General features: G+C 46.8%; 2 protein-coding genes across 3 annotated transcripts; one reads left to right on the top strand and one right to left on the bottom strand.

Moving 5' to 3' along the window:
- The first annotated feature begins 18 nt into the window (after positions 1-18).
- LOC135805150 (protein arginine N-methyltransferase 9-like) lies at positions 19-13,161 on the top strand. Of its 2 annotated transcripts, XM_065319148.1 has the most exons (12): positions 19-268; positions 4,627-5,250; positions 6,034-6,201; positions 7,871-8,134; positions 8,454-8,718; positions 8,923-9,559; positions 9,840-9,965; positions 10,287-10,377; positions 11,130-11,283; positions 11,614-11,712; positions 12,496-12,639; positions 13,018-13,161. In XM_065319148.1, exons 1-12 carry the CDS (start codon positions 258-260, stop codon positions 13,138-13,140), a joined length of 2,706 nt encoding a protein of 901 aa, XP_065175220.1. In that variant the 5' UTR covers positions 19-257; the 3' UTR covers positions 13,141-13,161. The 2 variants fall into 2 exon arrangements, with proteins under 2 accessions (XP_065175220.1, XP_065175221.1); XM_065319149.1 differs by lacking the exon at positions 4,627-5,250.
- An 8-nt stretch (positions 13,162-13,169) lies between these two features.
- On the bottom strand, positions 13,170-17,726 carry LOC135805153 (uncharacterized). Its single transcript, XM_065319153.1, has 10 exons — positions 17,530-17,726; positions 17,205-17,369; positions 16,553-16,667; positions 16,029-16,089; positions 15,708-15,823; positions 15,445-15,482; positions 15,266-15,311; positions 14,627-14,734; positions 14,184-14,332; positions 13,170-13,785 (listed from the first exon to the last, which is right to left on the bottom strand). Exons 1-10 carry the CDS (start codon positions 17,614-17,616, stop codon positions 13,678-13,680), a joined length of 993 nt encoding a protein of 330 aa, XP_065175225.1. The 5' UTR covers positions 17,617-17,726; the 3' UTR covers positions 13,170-13,677.
- Between the last annotated feature and the right edge of the window lie 142 nt (positions 17,727-17,868).

Below are 17,868 nucleotides of genomic sequence, written 5' to 3'. Positions count from 1 at the left end.
GCGAATTTTGTAGCTGTCAGTCACCGTGTTAGTGTCGCACACCTCCGGAGCTCCAACCAGTGAGCATCTGGCAGCATGACCATGATGACACTCGAGTACTCCTCGATATGCACTGCAACTGTGCAAGGCCTGGCAAGGGTGCAAGGCCAAGGCAAGGGTGCATGCCAGGGAGTTGACCTGCTACTGGTAGTACTGCTAGTGCTAGCCTAGCTGCTAGCTGCGATTCAGGACGAAGGCCGCTGAAGTGAAGAGTGAACATGAAAACTAAGTAAGTAATAGTTACTTGAAGTGAAGGGTGCTTGACGTTGACAGATCAACACTTTACTTCCCTTCCATGTTCGTTCCAAGACGTACGCGCGTATACGATGATGCACATGTCAATGAACGCATTAGTTATAATTTATAATAATTATCTCAATACTACAAAAAAAGTAGTAATTCTTTGATGCCATTTTCAATAGCCTGAATAGGTCCGTCAAATAGTAGTACAGCTGTAATAGGTTTTTCATTTGACCCGACGAGACCACACGACGCTTGCAGATCACAGCACGAACAGTTCACCAGCCACACTCCACAAAAGCAAGTAGTAGTACTCCTGACAAGTCTTGTTTCGTTCCATAGAGATATAACGGGGACTCATCAGAGGAGAAGCAGTTGTTGAATGGAGGGGTTAAGCTGAGTAATGCTATTTTATGGAGAAGATACCGGCGCAAGGTGTAAACACTAAACTAACTCACTTATGTGACATATCAACACAAAAGGAATAGTGCAGAATCATCCCGAGGTGTTCTGAACCCTACCAGACACAACCATCACAAGTCACATCATGCTAAATCACTGAATCACATGATGAGAAGGAGAGGTACACAGGAACACAGGAATAGGTTGCGCTAGTTTACATGTCACAAAGAGTACTGAGGTGGTGACAAAGATAGGTGAAAAGTAGACGCCAAGTGAAAGCCAACAAATCATCACAGACGTCTAACGTCACATCTGAAGATTGCTAACTGCACAAGACAAATACTTCATAAACCTCGATAATGGAAATTCAGCCAACGGTAGGTGAAAGGAAGGCTGAAGGCTGCTGGGTGTGACATAGAACTGTGGGCTGCTGAGGCGACGTATCCATCTAGATCTTGACTGCAGGGTTGACGTCTAACCGCGGCTATGTTCCGAGCAGCAGATCAAATCCCTCCTCTGGTCAATGGCACTGAGGTTTCCTGGTCCAGGAGAAGTCATAATTCTTAGATGCCATCTTCAATAGGTCCGTCAAATAGTAGTAATAGGTTTTTCATTTGACCCGACAAGACCACATGACGCTTGCAGATCACAGCATGAACAGCGGACCTATTGAAGATGGCATCAAAGAATAATGACTTCTCCTGGACCAGGAAACCTGCCATTGACCAGAGGACTCTGAGGGATTTGATCTGCTGCTTGGAACATAGCGTTAGACGCCAACCCTGCAGTCAAGATCTAGATGGGTACGTCGCCTCAGCAGCCCACAGTTATGATGTCACACCCAGCAGCCTTCCTTTCACCTACTGTTGGCACACCTCCATTCTGCACTCAGGATTCCTTTTGTGTTGATATGTCAAATATGTGAGTTAGTTGAGTGTTTACACCTTGCGCCGGTATCTTCTCTATAAGTAGCATTATTCAGCTAAACCTCTTCATTCAACAACTGCTTCTCCTCTGATGATGAGTTCCCCGCCACACTATGATCTCTATGGAACGAAACAAGACTTGTCAGGAGTACTACTACTTGCTTTCATGGAGTGTGGCTGGTGAACTGTTCGTGCTGTGATCTGCAAGCGTCATGTGGTTTCGTCGGGTCAAATGAAAAACCTATTACTACTATTTGACGGACCTATTGAAGATGGCATCTAAGAATTATGACTTCTCCTGGACCAGGAAACCTCAGTGTCACTGACCAGAGGAGGGATTTGATCTGCTGCTCGGAACATAGCCGCGGTTAGACGCCAACCCTGCAGTCAAGATCTATATGGATACGTCGCCTCAGCAGCCCACAATTCTATGTCACACCCAGCAGCCTTCAGCCTTCCTTTCACCTACCGTTGCCGGCGCGGGCTGAATTTCAATTATCGAGGTTTATGAAGTATTTGTCTTGTGCAGTAAGCAATCTTCAGATGTGACGTTAGACGTCTGTGATGATTTGTTGGCTTTCACTTGGCGTCTACTTTTCACCTATCTTTGTCACCACCTCAGTACTCTTTGTGACACGTAAACTAGCGCAACCTATTCCTGTGTTCCTGTGTACCTCTCCTTCTCATAATGTGATTCAGTGATTTAGCACTTGTGATAGTTGTGTCTGGCCCGGTAGGGTTCAGAACACTCCATTCTGCACTCAGGATTCCTTTTGTGTTGATATGTCACATATGTGAGTTAGTTTAGTGTTTACACCTTGCGCCGGTATCTCCATAAAATAGCATTATTCAGCTAAACCCCTCCATTCAAAAACTGCTTCTCCTCTGATGAGTTCCCGTTATCATCTCTATGCAACGAAACAAGACTTGTCAGGAGTACTACTACTTGCAGTTCGTGGCCCGTGGCGGGTGAACTGTTTGTGCTGTGATCTGGAAGCGCCGTGTGGTCTCGTCGGGTCAAATGAAAAACCTATTAGTATTACCAAAAAAAGTAGTATTATTTCTTGCGAATAATCTCGAAACCCTTTTATTATACAGTGAAGCAGCGGCTATAGCAAGAGTCCATAAGGTTATGGACTCTCAATATAGTGTGTACAGTCGACCTACCCTTATAACGATAACCTCTATAACGATATTACCCTTATAACGATATTTTTCTGCCAAACCAAATCACTCCATTGACTTGTGTATACAATGCCTTACCTCTATAACAATATTGCTATAAGGCCATGGTAAAAAATATCTTTGATTCTCAAGTACGCGCGCATCGATTTTTGGTGGCGCACCGACGATTTTTTATATTTCTATGCATGCATATGCGTGCATGAAAACGGTCAATGCGAAAGGCATGAATCCGGGAGTAGTAAAATACCGGTATTTTTCTACTCCCTGGCCTGAATAATAAATTATTATAAATTAATTATGAACCTGTGACGTACACATGTGTGACCCTATCTTTGGAAATAAAAAAATTGTGGGAATTAAAATAAAAAATCGCTCGCTCGCACCGATTTTCACAGGCTCATGACCTGAGAATCAAATTTATTTTTTACCATGGCCTAACGATATTACCCCTATAACAATATAAAATGGGCTGACCAATCGACATTTTCCGTTTTATAACAATATCTAGCAGGGGATATGCAGCGCCCACTATCCAGGTAGGGCAAGCTTCACTTGATAAGTCGCTGGGACATGACGAAATGCAATAGGGGCACCAGTGGGCACCTTGCTGTGTACATAATGTGCATGTAAAATGATGTATGTCAGTTTTTTATGCTATGAAGAGTGTAAAAAATGAACAAAATCCATGCATTATGACGTATGTGTATGAAATGAATCAGTTACCCCTATAACAATATTACCCTTATAACAATATTTCTTGGTCTGACGCAAATATCGTTATAAGGGTAGGTCGACTGGCACCCTCCTGAGTGGGAAACCCCGAAGCAGATTCTTAATCGTACTTGTGACTGGTCATCCCTGAAGTGGCGTCGTCAGATTCTGTCCTTGCTGTATTTTCATCATGTCTTTTACCAGTTTCCGTCTTTGCTAATTCGTTTCAAATTCAATGTATCCCTTAGTTGTCGTCACCCGTCCTCTATAGTTTTACCTCGTTCTGGCGCCCATTTCCTTAAATCCCCTCTCTTCAGTTTATCTGTGGAATGGAACAAACTTCCAGAACACATCCGCTGCGTTCAGTCCTCTGTCAATTTTCGCACTGCTCTAAAGGCTCATTACTCTCAGCATAGATATTCTCTGACTGGAATTCCGAACTTTTCCGTTTGAGAAATTTTTTTTCCTTGAAATTAATCCTTGCTGGTTTTTTTCATCTAAATGTCCCGCTATTATCTGCAGAGGTGATTTCTTCCCTCGTCGATTTCTTTCCTGCTTTTATACCTCGATATTTAGGTACTTGTTTCCCTTCTTCCCATGCTTCATCTTCCACTCTCCTCTCCCCATTTCCCCATTTTTCTTGCGATATTTATGTGGGAGACTTCCGTGATAAGCATCCATTTGCTTTTGGAGAATCCTTTTAAATAAATACAATACAATACAATACAAATACTATAGAGTATAGTAGTACTAGTAGTAGCAGGGAGTCGGACAAACCCCGGGCCCCGCCCGGGCTAGGCTTGTTACGACTTCCGCGATCCCGGCCTCTCCCAGGCGTTGACATGGCAGCGAAATATGGCGTCGAGTTGTACGAAAAATCGAAGAGACGCGGTGCAGATCTACCCATCGATCATTTTTGTGCGCCATGCATGCTAGTACCAGTCAAATAATTATTTGCTCAGATCAGGCAGTACGAGCAGGGTCAGTGAAGTGAAGAAGAATGAAGTGACAGCCTGACTAATGACTGACTGTTGCTTGCTACTCGTAGTACTACCAGTAGAAGAAAACTTGTCCACGATGTACGTAGGCTCACGTAGAATCGTTGTCACCTTTCTCGTTCCAGATTATTGGAGATAATGCGAACAGGATCGGACATGAGTGGGATTGGTGCTAAATCAACTCCCATGGACATTGAAGACTCATCAGACGAATCCGATGAAGAGACCTTTCAGGAGCTCGAGTCATCTGCTTACCACAAAGGTCATTTATGCCTGGCGCAGGGTGACGTTGGAACAGCCTACGCTTATTTTCTGCTGCTGTTTAAACTGAACCCAGCAAGGAACGAGGCCATAATTCCATTCACATCTGCTCTACTTTCCTGGTCGCAAAAGCTGTGCAGTATTGGCAGGGTCACTGATGGGCTGCAGTGCTGCACTGGCGCCCTGGCAGTGAAGCGCAACTCGGCGCATCTCTGGTACGCGTATGGCACCTGCCTGATGGCGAACGGCATGCGGCTGGAGGCGCTGGATGCTTTCCGCACCGCCGTGAGATTACGCCCGGCTGGTCTGGCCTGTGCTCGTTGGGCGGCGGATACAGTGATGCACGAACTGCTTGAGAGGTGGCACTACCCGATGCTGAACGACATTGAGCGCAACACAAGATACGCTGTCGGTATTTCTCGTGCCGTGGCCACGATTGGCTCGGCAGCCACCGTACTCGAGATAGGCAGTGGGACCGGTCTACTGAGGTAATGCATGAGCGATAGCGGTGTTTTCCCACTATAACATCTGATGTCGAATAACGTTATCATGGACGTTTTCATTATACTACAGTACTGCTGAATGAAATCCAATCGCGTCACTCAAGTACACGCCGGGCGTTGCACAGCCCTAGACCTGCGAAACGAGGCAAGGTGCACACTTGAGTGACGCTACTGGATTTCATTGAGCAGCACTGTAGTAGCCTGCAGTGTGCCTACTTGACATGTCGATAGCCGTAATCTTTCTATTTCTGCTGACCACCAGCATCCCACCAGTACCTGCAAGATACAACATGCAATTGTTAGATTGACGGCATGAAACAAGGTGGAGGACACTGTGTTCGAAAACAGTGACCTTACTACAACTATTTATCTAATACTGGTTTACCAGTGTTGGGTTATATCATAAGATACAACATGTACATGAAGCAAGTAGAGCTTGTGCAGCTTCACCTGCACTGTGTAGCCAGCTTCACCTGCACGGTGTAGCCAGCTTCTACAGTTGCAGGGCAATAGGCAGCACACACTGGAGCCGTCAATACACTGTCGACGACATCGGACTGCCTTCGGTTGGTTCTGAGTCCAAGAATCCAATTAAAAAGTTAAAATGCTGTCTACTTGTACCAGTGTAGGTAGAATGCAGTGTTCTGTTGCTGATTGATGATTGAGGGAGAGTCCGAACTACTGCCCTGACTGCTGTGCTTGTATTGCCTCTCATGCCTTTGGATGGGTGTGGGTGTGTTTTGTGCGCCGGTGTGTGTGTACTGGCAGCATGCTTGCCATCCGGGCCGGCACCAAGCATGTCCACGCTGCGGAGATGTCGCCACTGATGTGCCGCATCGGCAAAGAAGCCATCGCCGCCAACGGCTGTGCCGACTCCATCACCGTGCACTGCCGCAAGTCCACTGATCTCTGCGTACCAGAGCATGTACCAGCCAGGTGAGGAATGCTATCGCCATTGACATTTGTTACAAGTTGGCCAGTTTCTGTTCTCTAAAAGATTTGTAGAACGGAACTTTAGAAGTACATGTACTGTGAATACTACAGCTACGCTCGGTGAAATCCTGCCCAAAGTGCACCACTGGCGCCCTGGACCAGTTCCGACTGCTAGTACATCACTGTATTTATACACGTCTACATCAAGCCGCATTCGTACATCTAGGTCCGTGCAAGCGGAGGTCGCCAAATAATGCACTTAGGGTCGGAATTTACCGAGCGCAACTGTAGTCTAGGGTACTTCACAGTGTCTGCTCTAGGATTCTAGGACAGCCAGGTACACGTGTACCTGGCGCAACCATTTCAACCGGGTTGGAGCCGGGTACACATGTACCTGGCGCTGTCTCACCAGCCGAGTCACATGCTTTAACTGGTTGGTTGGTTTATTTTAATTCGGACAATAAACGGGAACTAGGCCCAATGATATAAAGGTGAGTGGATAAGCCGCATTTAGAAAAAGACAGGACAGGAATTAGAAAATTACGAAAGAAGAAGAAGTATCTGGCACATACAAGCCATGTAGTTAGTCCTTTCAAAGTTCGAAAGTGTAAAGTACCAACTGAGTCACAGGCGACCCGGTACTATCTTTTCAACCGGGTGCAAGCGCCGCCCAACCGGGTGGATTACCCGGCTCACCCGGCGCTGGAGCAGACACTGCTTCATGTAGCATAATGGTGGCTAGTATAATCCCACCTCATGACGACCTCATCAATACCGGTATAGCACCCCCAGTGTTGAGCTCTACAATGCAAGTGTCGTGGTCGGCCGATCGTCCCTACGTGTGAGTTATCCCAATCCCGTTTGCACAAAGTATATGTGCGCCTCTTGGTCATTCCACTCAGGCGTACCTCAGACCCAACGCACAGAGACATTAGGGTGGCGGAGCACAAAGATCCGATATAGTAAAAGTAGAAATGCAAAGGAAAAGTAAGGAACTGCAAATGCAAAACCCGGCTCAAGCGGACAAGTCCGCTTGAGCGGGAACGGAAACTCTCTAACAAACTCAACTCTACAACTCTACTGCACATAAAACTCTACTTTACCCAACTGCCAGACTCTACCCGAGTCAGCGAACTTATACCAGCTGAAGTCTACAGCAAGCAGCTGCGAAGAGAAGCATCGAGCAGGCAGCAGCAGCAAACAGAGCACGAGCAACGGTCAGCAGGAGCAAGCGTGCACGTTGCTGCAAGGAAAGTACTAGTAACACTATAAACACGCTGAATGGAAACAGGCAGACGGAAAGACAAGACGATCGATAACAGTTCTATGGTAAGGGCGAGTCTAGGCAACACATTGAGAAGCGCCAACAGGACATGACTAATAGTGATGACGAGTAGTAGAACATATCTAACACGTGGCTCGATCTTCTAGAAACGTACCTATAATATTATCACAATGTACCTATGCTACTGTTCTAATTATTATGCATAGTCATGATCGCAGCATTAGGGTACATATCTGTTACATGTAAATGGTTACGAGCACTACTGTGCACGCAGGGTCATCACACAAGCACTGTCCTCTGCAGTGAATGCATGTATCAGCACCTAGTAATGCTAGTGTCGTACGGGCAGTGATAGACATAATGGCGTGCTCTTGTTTGCTGTGGCAGGGCCTCTCTTGTCGTCACGGAAATTATGGATGCCGCTCTGCTTGGGGAGCACATTGTGCCGGCATTGCGGCATGCCTGGCAGAACCTAATCCTGCCTCCACAGCCTCGTTCTTCGCCGCGTTCTCCTGATGTTGTTGGTGATGGTGGCAGTGGGAACATGAGTGCGAGCAATGCAGAAGAAGCATGCGGCGGACGGGTAATACCGCAGTCGGCTTCCCTGCACGCCGTTCTCACAGAGTGTGCTTCTGTGCGCCTGCATAGTCGGTAAGTTCTCCATCATACTTCGAAGTAGTTTGTCACCTACCTTGTGCTGCCCCCCCCCCCCCCCCCTCAGTTGTTTGGTTTTCCTAATACGAGTGCAGAACTTGGTGTGCTTTCTTTCTGTTGTATGCTAGTCCCAGTAATCATGAGTGGAGCGGCGTTGTGCATGATTTTGGCAAGATTGAGATTGGGAGTCAAGGAAGGACGTTTTGTATACCGGAAGTGGTAATAGTCCACTGGCATAGGTGCACATTACTCCACTATCACTGTCACTGCCCTGATTGTTTTGTTTTGCTTTGTGGTGGCTGTTGATGGTGTCCAGCTTGGTACGTAACCAAGTGATGGGTGTTGATGTCAGCCGTGTATCGGTGGTGGGTAGTGATCATGTCGAGGGTGCAACGCCGGACAGTAACCTGACTGGCGCTCGGTCCTCGCTGCTCGCAGGCCGCGACTCTGTGCGTTCGTCTGAGCCGTACAGCACCGAGCACTTCTCATGTGTGCGCGGCGGAGTAGCTGCCCTCCAGCGGCCAGAGAACTATGCACCGGTGTCCAAGCAGCTGCTACAGGTGAACTTCAATCATCCACAGGTAGGAGACAGTTGTTCATTGCTCAGGCAATGCATCAATATTTGGCTTGCGAGTAGGTTCTGTCAATGTTTTTCTTTCTTTTCATTTTTACGGATAATCTATACATGTATTGTCACAGCCCTTTAGCACAATATTGATATTTGTCTGAACACTGGCTATGCTGCTCCACTTCATTCTATTTCTGTGTATCACTCTGCACTGCAGGTGCCTATTCATCTCACGCACAGTTTGAGACTTTCAGTGGACAAATGTGGGGTGTTAGACACAGTTGCTGTATACTTTGAAGCTGTGATCAGCGACGGCAATTCCATATCGACTTGCCCGTTCGATGGCTCGTCTAGTGACCGCTCGGCTTGGCAGCAGGCATCGTTTCCGGTAACGCGGGACAAAGTGCTCAGTGCAGAGTGCTGGGAGCGTCGGCAAACGGATCTGTGTGAGCTGTGTCGCTCCCTGGAGCACTCTACTAACAGTATGCGGGTCTGTGCTGGAGATGTTGTCACCTTGAAGGTTGAGTGCGTGGATAATGACACATGTGTGGCGATTAATGTGGCTGACATCAAGCGACACTGCCACACTGCTGATCAAGGAAGCGGCAACTCCATACCATCTGATCAGGCTAGTGTGCGGCCATCGTCGACTCCTCTCGCCGGCAGTCGTTCAGAGGCACCGCTCGTGTTTTTGGATCGTGCGCACGTCGCTCGTCTCAACGATACGGAGTATTGGCGCTCACTGCAGTCCGCCGTCGCCTCGCTCTCGCCAAGTATGCCAGCCGTCCTGCGTGTGTTGGATCTGTCGCATGGTCTACCACTATCCGGGATCAGTCTTATCAGCCAGGGTCAGGGTACGTACATGTACATGTACATGTAGGTTATTGTTGGTGCACTGTCTGTCTGCTGTCCAGTGGACTGCTGATTTCTTTGATTTGTCTCACCAGGTCAGTATGCAGTATGCATGACTGTACTAAAACTAGTAGTAGGCTGTGTGCCCATGTGTATCATTTGTCCTTACTTAGTTCCGGTTCTCATTTTTTGAGACGACAATTCACATTCAAGTAGAATTGAGAGCAAGAAAAAGGACGATCACTTCGAGAATCAATATGCATATGTGTTCACCTCTCACAGGAAGTGCTGCGGACAGTCGCCTTATCCTTCCTGAAGCCGAAGCCGACATACGCACGGCTGTGAAGCAGCTTACCGATCATCACGGCATTGAGCATCAGATTGAGTTCATGTCTGTCCAGACAGCGTGTAAGTACTCCTCACTGTTTTCATAAGCTTATCAACCAGTCATTTTCAATAAAGTGTTTATGTAGCTGGCTTCTGAGGTTGTATGATCAACGTCCATCGAAGACAGTACTGTTTCGATTGGTGCCATTGCACATGTCATGACTACATGTAATGTATACTCCAGTAGCTCGCTCTGCTTGCCCAGCTATATTCTGCTATCTACCACTTCACGAAGTTCTGTCTCTGATGTGCTGCAAATCGGCAAGGCACAGGAGGCATGCTGTGATTGACTGGCACTAGTAATCATGCTGTCACATGGACTGTTTGCTTCTCTTTATGCAGGTTCCGCGGGCTTTGACATCATTATCGCTGACCTGATTGCCCCGCTGGGATTTCTGTACACAGATGCTTTGCAGCAATATGCCCTGTCAAGGTATGTTCACGTTTGGTCTGGAGTGTGATATGAACATTATCATTGAACACACACACACACACACGCATGCACACACACGCATGCACGTGCGCACACACACACACACACACACACACACACACACACACACATTTGAGCTGGCTCGGCATTGTCTGCTCAGTTGTCTGATATTTTGCCCAGTATTACATTTCAGCATGTGTTTTGGCAGCACGCTTTTCACTTATTCATATCAAGGGGGACAATTACATGTTCAAGCCATATCTCAGTATGGTGTTGGACATGGCCAGTTGTGGTGCTGGTGCTTTGACGACGTGTAAAAGTTAAAACCTACAAAGTACACATTGCATGATTTACCTCACTTTCGGTCAATTTATGGAGTATAAACGGCGTAATAGACGTCGTCTTCGCCTCTCTTTTCCAGTGATTGTGGTAGCCCAGAGGTTGCTTGGAGAGTGTTGTGAGGATGTATGGTTAGGAGGCCATGCAGTGGCATTTCAACCTGTTCATCATTTAGTCACGCGCTATAGAGTGCTGTTGACAAGTTCTAGCCATTCAGTAACTTACTCCACAGCTTTCGCCGATGAGATCTGTTTGATCAAGTAAGTGTATGAAGGAATTTATACCAGTATCTACTGGGTAGAACTATAACTACATGGAGTGGTGTTGCTGGTGCATATGCAGAATTTACCACACTTGTTTTGACGAACACTGGACCCTGTTTGCCGCTTGTTACTGCCCTGCTTTGTTCACAGGCAATACCTGCGTCCTGGTGGCACAGCGCTTCCAAGCCGCCTTGAGCTCTGGGCAATGTGCATTGACAGTGCGGCGTTACGTGCTCAAACCTCTGTGCTTGGACGCCGGCCAACGCTGGGCCTGGATGTGGCGCGCTCCATGAATGCTTACCAGGTGTGTGTGCGTGTGTGCGTGTGTGTGTGTGTGCGTGTGTACACGCGTGGGTGTGTGGGTGTATACATGTGTGTGCGTGCGTAGTTGATTGTGTGTGTTGTACGCACAAACTGTAGCTAATGATGTACACTGTAGGTGTATTTGTTGGGTAAAATACTTGGTCTGAAGTACTGAAGTAACAGTCATTGTGCCCATTTCCAAGATGAGTGGTGATTAATTGTTGCCTTTTGTTACTTTCACTGCCTCCTGCTATAATTTGTATTTTAGTCCATTCCTCATTCGTGCCTGTGATGATGAGTATTGGTTATCTCCCCCGGGCATGTGTTACAGGTCAGGACGTTCATTGGACTAGATGCGGCCACTCTGGAGTTTGTACAGCTGACGGACCCAGTGTGTTTACTGGACGTTGATCTCGACTTCCATCCGAAGGTGAGCCGCTTAGTGCTGTTGATATGCTCTGTATGCTAAACGAGTGCATCCACATCAGGTAGCATGTATACAGTGTTAAATCAGTGAAATTGTTCCCAGCGCAGGGATGAGTTTATCCTGTGTCGCATCGCAGTTTGAACTGCGATGCAAAATTAATCTACTGCTACTCAAAAGTCACCGTGACTTGCAGAAAATTGCGATACATACAGGCTATCCATGCCTAGTCTGCGCTGTCAAGTAACATGCATACTTTGCAGTGTATGTGGTGCAGGTACTCTCAATCTGCGTGCACATGTATGTTTCAGTTGTTTTTCTGGATATGCGCTTTCAGGCATCACTCTCAAGAAGGACAATGTGGTAAACACCCAACCTTCAAAGAAAACTGCTAATCAAAATCAAAGACTGCTCCACAATTGTGATTTCGTATAGCAGAAACTGCTATGCAAAAATATGACAGTGAATTCATCCCTGCAGCGTAATTAGGCCTACGTGTAGTATAGCGCTTGGTGCTGCGCAGTCCTAGTACTACCAACGCTGGACTGTGCACTTGAATGCAGCAGCTCTGCTGTATTCATGGGGAATGGGGTGTACAGTTGCGCTCGGTGAAGTCGACCCAAAGTGCAAAACTGGTGCCCGATAAATTGTATATGATGTCTCAGCTATCAAAACGTCGTCTCCTCTTCGTTCGTGTTAAAGATCGATAATTATGGACGGCCCCTTAGTACTGCTACAAGTTATCCATCATCCGCGTTGTCCCTTTACTGTTGTGCCCGTTTTGTGCAGTATCCGTTCAAAGAGCAAGCTGGCGAGGCGACCGTTGTGACAACAGCAGGTGGTGGAGTGACCGCTGTTGTCTACTGGTTCAAGTCTTACATGGCAGAGAGTGTCGTTGTCGAGAATCACCCGCTTATCTGCCAGTCAGTGGAGGTGAGGTCACTCGCTGGTCTGTGTGTGTGTGTGTGTGCGTGTGTGTACGTGTGTGTGTGTGTGCACAGATGTGCCAGCAAACTTCAGAAAATTGAAGAGCGAAAAAACTCCAAACCGCCCCCCACGAACTCAAGGTGTCATGTGTATTGCAGGTTATCTTTAGACTTTGCGGCCTGCGCCACCACTCCAATCTGCGTGACTAGGCTACACATGTATGGGAAATGGAAAAAGACGGGTGAAAAAGTTTGCCCCCCCCCCCTCCCTATTTTCCTGGCTAGAGCCCTGTGTGCATGTATGTCCTCCTTTTGTTGTCCGTCCCGCACACATGTATCAGTATTGATTGTGCTGCATGACTTGTGTATGTTGGATTGTGCTCAGAGCCATTGGCGGCAGTCAGCCATCATGCTTGCCGAGGATCGACCAGTCGCTGCGGGACAGCATGTACGCTTGGCCACCAGCTTGCAAGATGGTTGCGTCGACATCACAGTGCATGACACATAGCAGCAGTCAGACTCAGAGTGCACTCCACCTTAAATAGTCACACACCTTCGAATTTCACACAAACAATACTCTTCTACATGAATATAAAACCAACTGATAGAAAATTCAGCCTATTATCACAACAAGCTCACTGGATATAGCAGTATTACCATACACCAATACTAAAACGTTTAATAGGTTTTTTATCAAATAACCACACAAACAAGAGCATCACACAACCACACATAAAAAAAGTTCCACAAAGCCTAAACGAATACGATTCCTAAGTTGAGTTGACTATTGTAAAAAATTAAACCTGAAATCTTGAATAAAGTCGGATGTGTTTGCATGTGTGCACAGGGGATTAGAATAATATGGTGAGCGAATGACAGTGGTAGCTTGATCGAATACATGTGCCTGAGAGAGAGAGAGAGAGAGGGGGGGGGGGGGGGGGGGAGAGGAGATGCACCGAAGCAGATGCAAGTTGTGCCTGCACAGCCAAACAATCTGTTCAGTGAGGTCTCCACTCGCCAGGCTCTTGACGTGCCGTTGAAATTTTCACTTGGGTTGGGAACTTGGCGGAGTTGGAATGCACAAACCATCATCACTTGTTTCACCCTCATCATCTGATGGTGGGGTAATGGTAGTCGTGATTGATGGTGCAACCTACAGAAAGTGGACAAGAGAAGAAAACTTCAGGGGAGCGTGCTTACTAACCTTTCAGCGCATTTCTTTCCGACTTAGTTCATTTCTTGTCCATCACTTCCAGAGGTCTTCATCGTTCTGTCCTAAATTCAATAAAGCATTGTTTTAGATTGATCTATGGACAAACAGGAAGCTCCTCTCTGTCTGTGCGTGTGTTTCTAAATTGTTCCTGTCTTTTTCATGACACACATCATGTTCTGACATATTTTACTTTCTACAGTACGCTATCGTTTTCAATCTTCTCGCCACTGGGTATTCGCTCAACTTACTCAATTGTTCAACTGAAAAATACAATATTTTCGCCACCGGGTACTGGCTCAACCTATTCAACTCTTCAACAGAAAAATTCAACAACTTACCCCACTGTCACTGCTATGCTCACTCCCATCATCCGTGCCACAGATAGAGTTCAGTGCTGGCTGACCAGGACAGCGCTTTAGCGCGTACTTGTAGACCAGGAAACCGCTCATGCCGGACGTTGGCCAGACCTTCTCCACCGTATACAGCCCTGAGCAGCATGCAATCAAGGTAGCGACAGAACAGAATCACTGACTGAGTCTCAGGATAGCATGGGAAGAAAAACAATGGGAGCTGGGTGCCTCCCATGGAAGCAACCCTAGGGGCCTCAGCGGCTTGGAAGGTGATCACATCAGGTGTTTGGGATGGAGAAAATATCCATTAATTTCAGCCTACTTTGATGGTTGAAATTGACTTGATCACTGGAGATGATCAAAGGTCCGCCTATTGCGGCAGCTTTGGTTAGATGTGCATGGTTTTACCACCGTAGTAGCAACCCACTTACCATCGTATCGGTAGCCTTTCTCAGGGGCATATCGACTTCTAAGCTTGTACCCACGAATAACACGCACTGGACGGCGGTTGCTGCTGTTCAGACTGAGTGCCAGGTTTACTGCAAACACATGAACACACACACACAAGACACAAATGCTGCTTAAAAAAAGTTTTAAAAGCTTTCAGGAACCATGTGCACAATGTTTTACTGTCAATGATGCCTGAAACAAGAACCCGTTCTGCCATTGACATGCCTTGTTAGGGCACTTGAATACTAGTACAATTGTACTTAGTCTTCAAAGTACTAACGGCGGTATAATTTTAAGATAATAGAGAGGTTCTGCAAAACGAAAATGTGTACGAACTTTCGCTCCACGTCACGAAGTGAGAAACTTCGCACGAACTTTCGCAACTTTGGACGCGAAACTTGCAGGGAACGCGAAATGAACTTTCGTAGGAAGTTTCGTGAGATTGGGTCATGTCGTACGTGCACTTGGCGCGTGCAAACTACGAAAATGTGCAGAACACAAAGTTCGTGCGAAAATTCGTACACACTTTCGCAAGGCCTGTCGCGAAACTTCGTTCGAACTTTCGTTGTGCAGAACCTCTCTAATTCTGGCATGCCACACGTACACGCTGAACGTCTCACCTCTAGTCAGTGTCTGGTCACTGCTTTGTGGCGCTGTACGAAGGTTCTGAAAGACAGACACATTTAAAAGACAGGTTAGCGACTCTGTGACGACTGGCTCTGATCAACCAGGTGGCAAACATTCCTGGCACAAACTCGCTCAAGAATCAGGGCAACACGCACACAAAAGTCCTCCTCACCTTCGGGCTGGCTTTCGTTCCCCTCAAGTCCCTGCCACCTGCATGTAGGCAACAAGAAGATCAAAGTAAGGTCCAACACACCTCGACCGCATACATGCAGCACCACAAACAGCACGGAATATACAAATTAAAGCCGAGGTTGTAGCGGTGGTATGCTACATACACAAGTGGTTACATAAGGAAGGACTCCCACGAGTTACATGTCGTGTAGAAACAGGCCAGGCCCGTACAGAACCCACAAATCAAAATTATAGTCGACTCACCAGAACCGGTGTAGGTGAAACAATCGCCCATGTCAATATCGTCCTCATATCCACCGGACAATGCCAGAGAGTAGCAACCGTCCTTTTCATTTCCATGAATTCCAGCCACGGTCGGTCTACAGCGAGAGGATTGAGAAAGAGAAAACTAGAAATAAAATCACTAACTTCACCTGGACACGGGCTCGCGGCGAGTTGAATCATCCGTGCTTTTTTGTGTGTTTTTAATAGTTCGACTCTCATTGAAAAGGCTTCAGCCAATCTGGATGCAGAAAGGGCCCAGCAGGAAAACATTGTTGAGGCTAACAGATGCCATTGACTAACCTGTGCACCAAATCAGCAGAGCAGTCCAACCGCGTGTACCATGTGCGGCCAACTTCAACTCCTTCCATTCAAACAAACCAACACACACAGTCAAGCGCGCACACCACACGCAAACCACACACACACACACACACACACACACACACACACACACAGAGAGAGTGTGTGTGTGTGTGTGTGTGTGTGTGTGTGTGTGTGTGTGTGTGTGTGTGTGTGTGTGTGTGTGTGTGTGTGTGAGAGAGAGAGAGAGAGAGAGAGAGAGAGAGAGAGAGAGAGAGAGAGAGAGAGAGAGAGAGAGAGAGAGAGAGAGAGAGAGAGAGAGAGAGAGAGAGAGAGAGAGAGGCACAAACACAGAAGCAAGATTATACCAGGTGATGAAGTCGTATAGTGTAATAATATTAATCTCCGCAAATTATCTGCATAATGCATACTGCATAATGCATAATGCATAATGCATACTGCTTGGAGAACCTCATGACTAGTCACATATGCCAACACGAAAAAGAGAAATAAAAGACGCTCACCAGGAATGTGTCCAAATGTGTTCGTCCGGTCTTTGCGAGCTGGCCGATTAGAATATCCTTCCTCGTCGAGGAATTCATCTACCTCTTCCCGTAGTTCCCCAGGTGACGGTGGTGCCTAGCAGAGATAGTTCAATGCATACAGAATGATGGTATACTTATACAACTCTAAACCAAAGGATATACATACGTCGATTATCACGACTGCAAACAATAATTTCCAGTGAAGCAATACCCGGAGGATTCTGAAGCGCCGAGCTTCAGTTCCACACGGAAGGTTTTTAGCTGCACACCCTTGCTTACGGATTCGTGTCAATACCCAAGAGTACGCTATCCCCCCAGTAATGGTAATAGTACATGATTGTACTGTTTTCAGATACCGGTACCTCTGTAGATATGCGGTAGACATTCAATGGTCTGATCCTGTACAAACTAAAGCTACTCGTGCAAGTAACTAAAATTTAGTAGAGACAGCTATTCGTTTGTTTGTTTGTTACCAATATCGGAATTGTATCATACAAATGATGCGCCTGGACAGCATTGCATAAGGAAGTAACATAAGTTGCACACTCTTAGGTGTTATCCACTATTTTCAATACACTATACAATCATAGTGTAATGGTTAGGTCTGAACTTTCTCCTTTAGTAGTTTTACCTTGCCAGCTATACGGCCAGAGCGGCGACTGGGTCTTCTGCAAACTGTCTTGCGGGCACGGGGAGCGTCGTCATCTTCGTCCTCACTGGACGAGTCCCCATCAGAGGCACGGCGCTTTCTTTTTCGAGAGACGGCCTTCGGAACTTTCGGAGGCTCAATTCGAAACTGATAACAACATGGAAAACAGACAAGAGTATTAGTCAGTGAGCCAATGATCTACCTGTAGATCTACCCCGCATCGAAAATTTCGTATTCAAAAGTTCAAAAAATTTGACATTCCTGATCGAGTCGCCTCCAATCCAAATGCCAACCAACTATTACTTACACGATCCAAGCCAAGACTTGCGAGAACTTTCTTGTTTTCCTCGATATTCCGCAGGCGTTTCAATTCATATTCACTGACAGTAGACATTGTTGCTGGCGGTTCAACGAGGGGAAAGTCAGTAATTTAACTAATTATTTAGTAGGGAGACCCACACCAGCCAGCAGGGATTCGAAATCTTCTCTGATGCAGAAGGAGCTTCGTTCACATGGTTCAGCGCACATGGTCTTCTGCTAGCTCAGCTGATCGAGTGATCGATTCGAGTGCCTCACGTGCGCTTGCTATCTTGTGGCGGGAATTCTGTATTTTCGCAAAGAAAAGCAAGAAAACACATGACGTCAC

This window comes from Sycon ciliatum, chromosome 1, assembly GCF_964019385.1.
Source record: "Sycon ciliatum chromosome 1, ocSycCili1.1, whole genome shotgun sequence".
Lineage (NCBI taxonomy): Eukaryota > Metazoa > Porifera > Calcarea > Leucosolenida > Sycettidae > Sycon > Sycon ciliatum.
The sequence above is the reverse complement of the archived record's forward strand: the minus strand, read 5'-3'. Positions and strand labels throughout refer to the sequence as shown.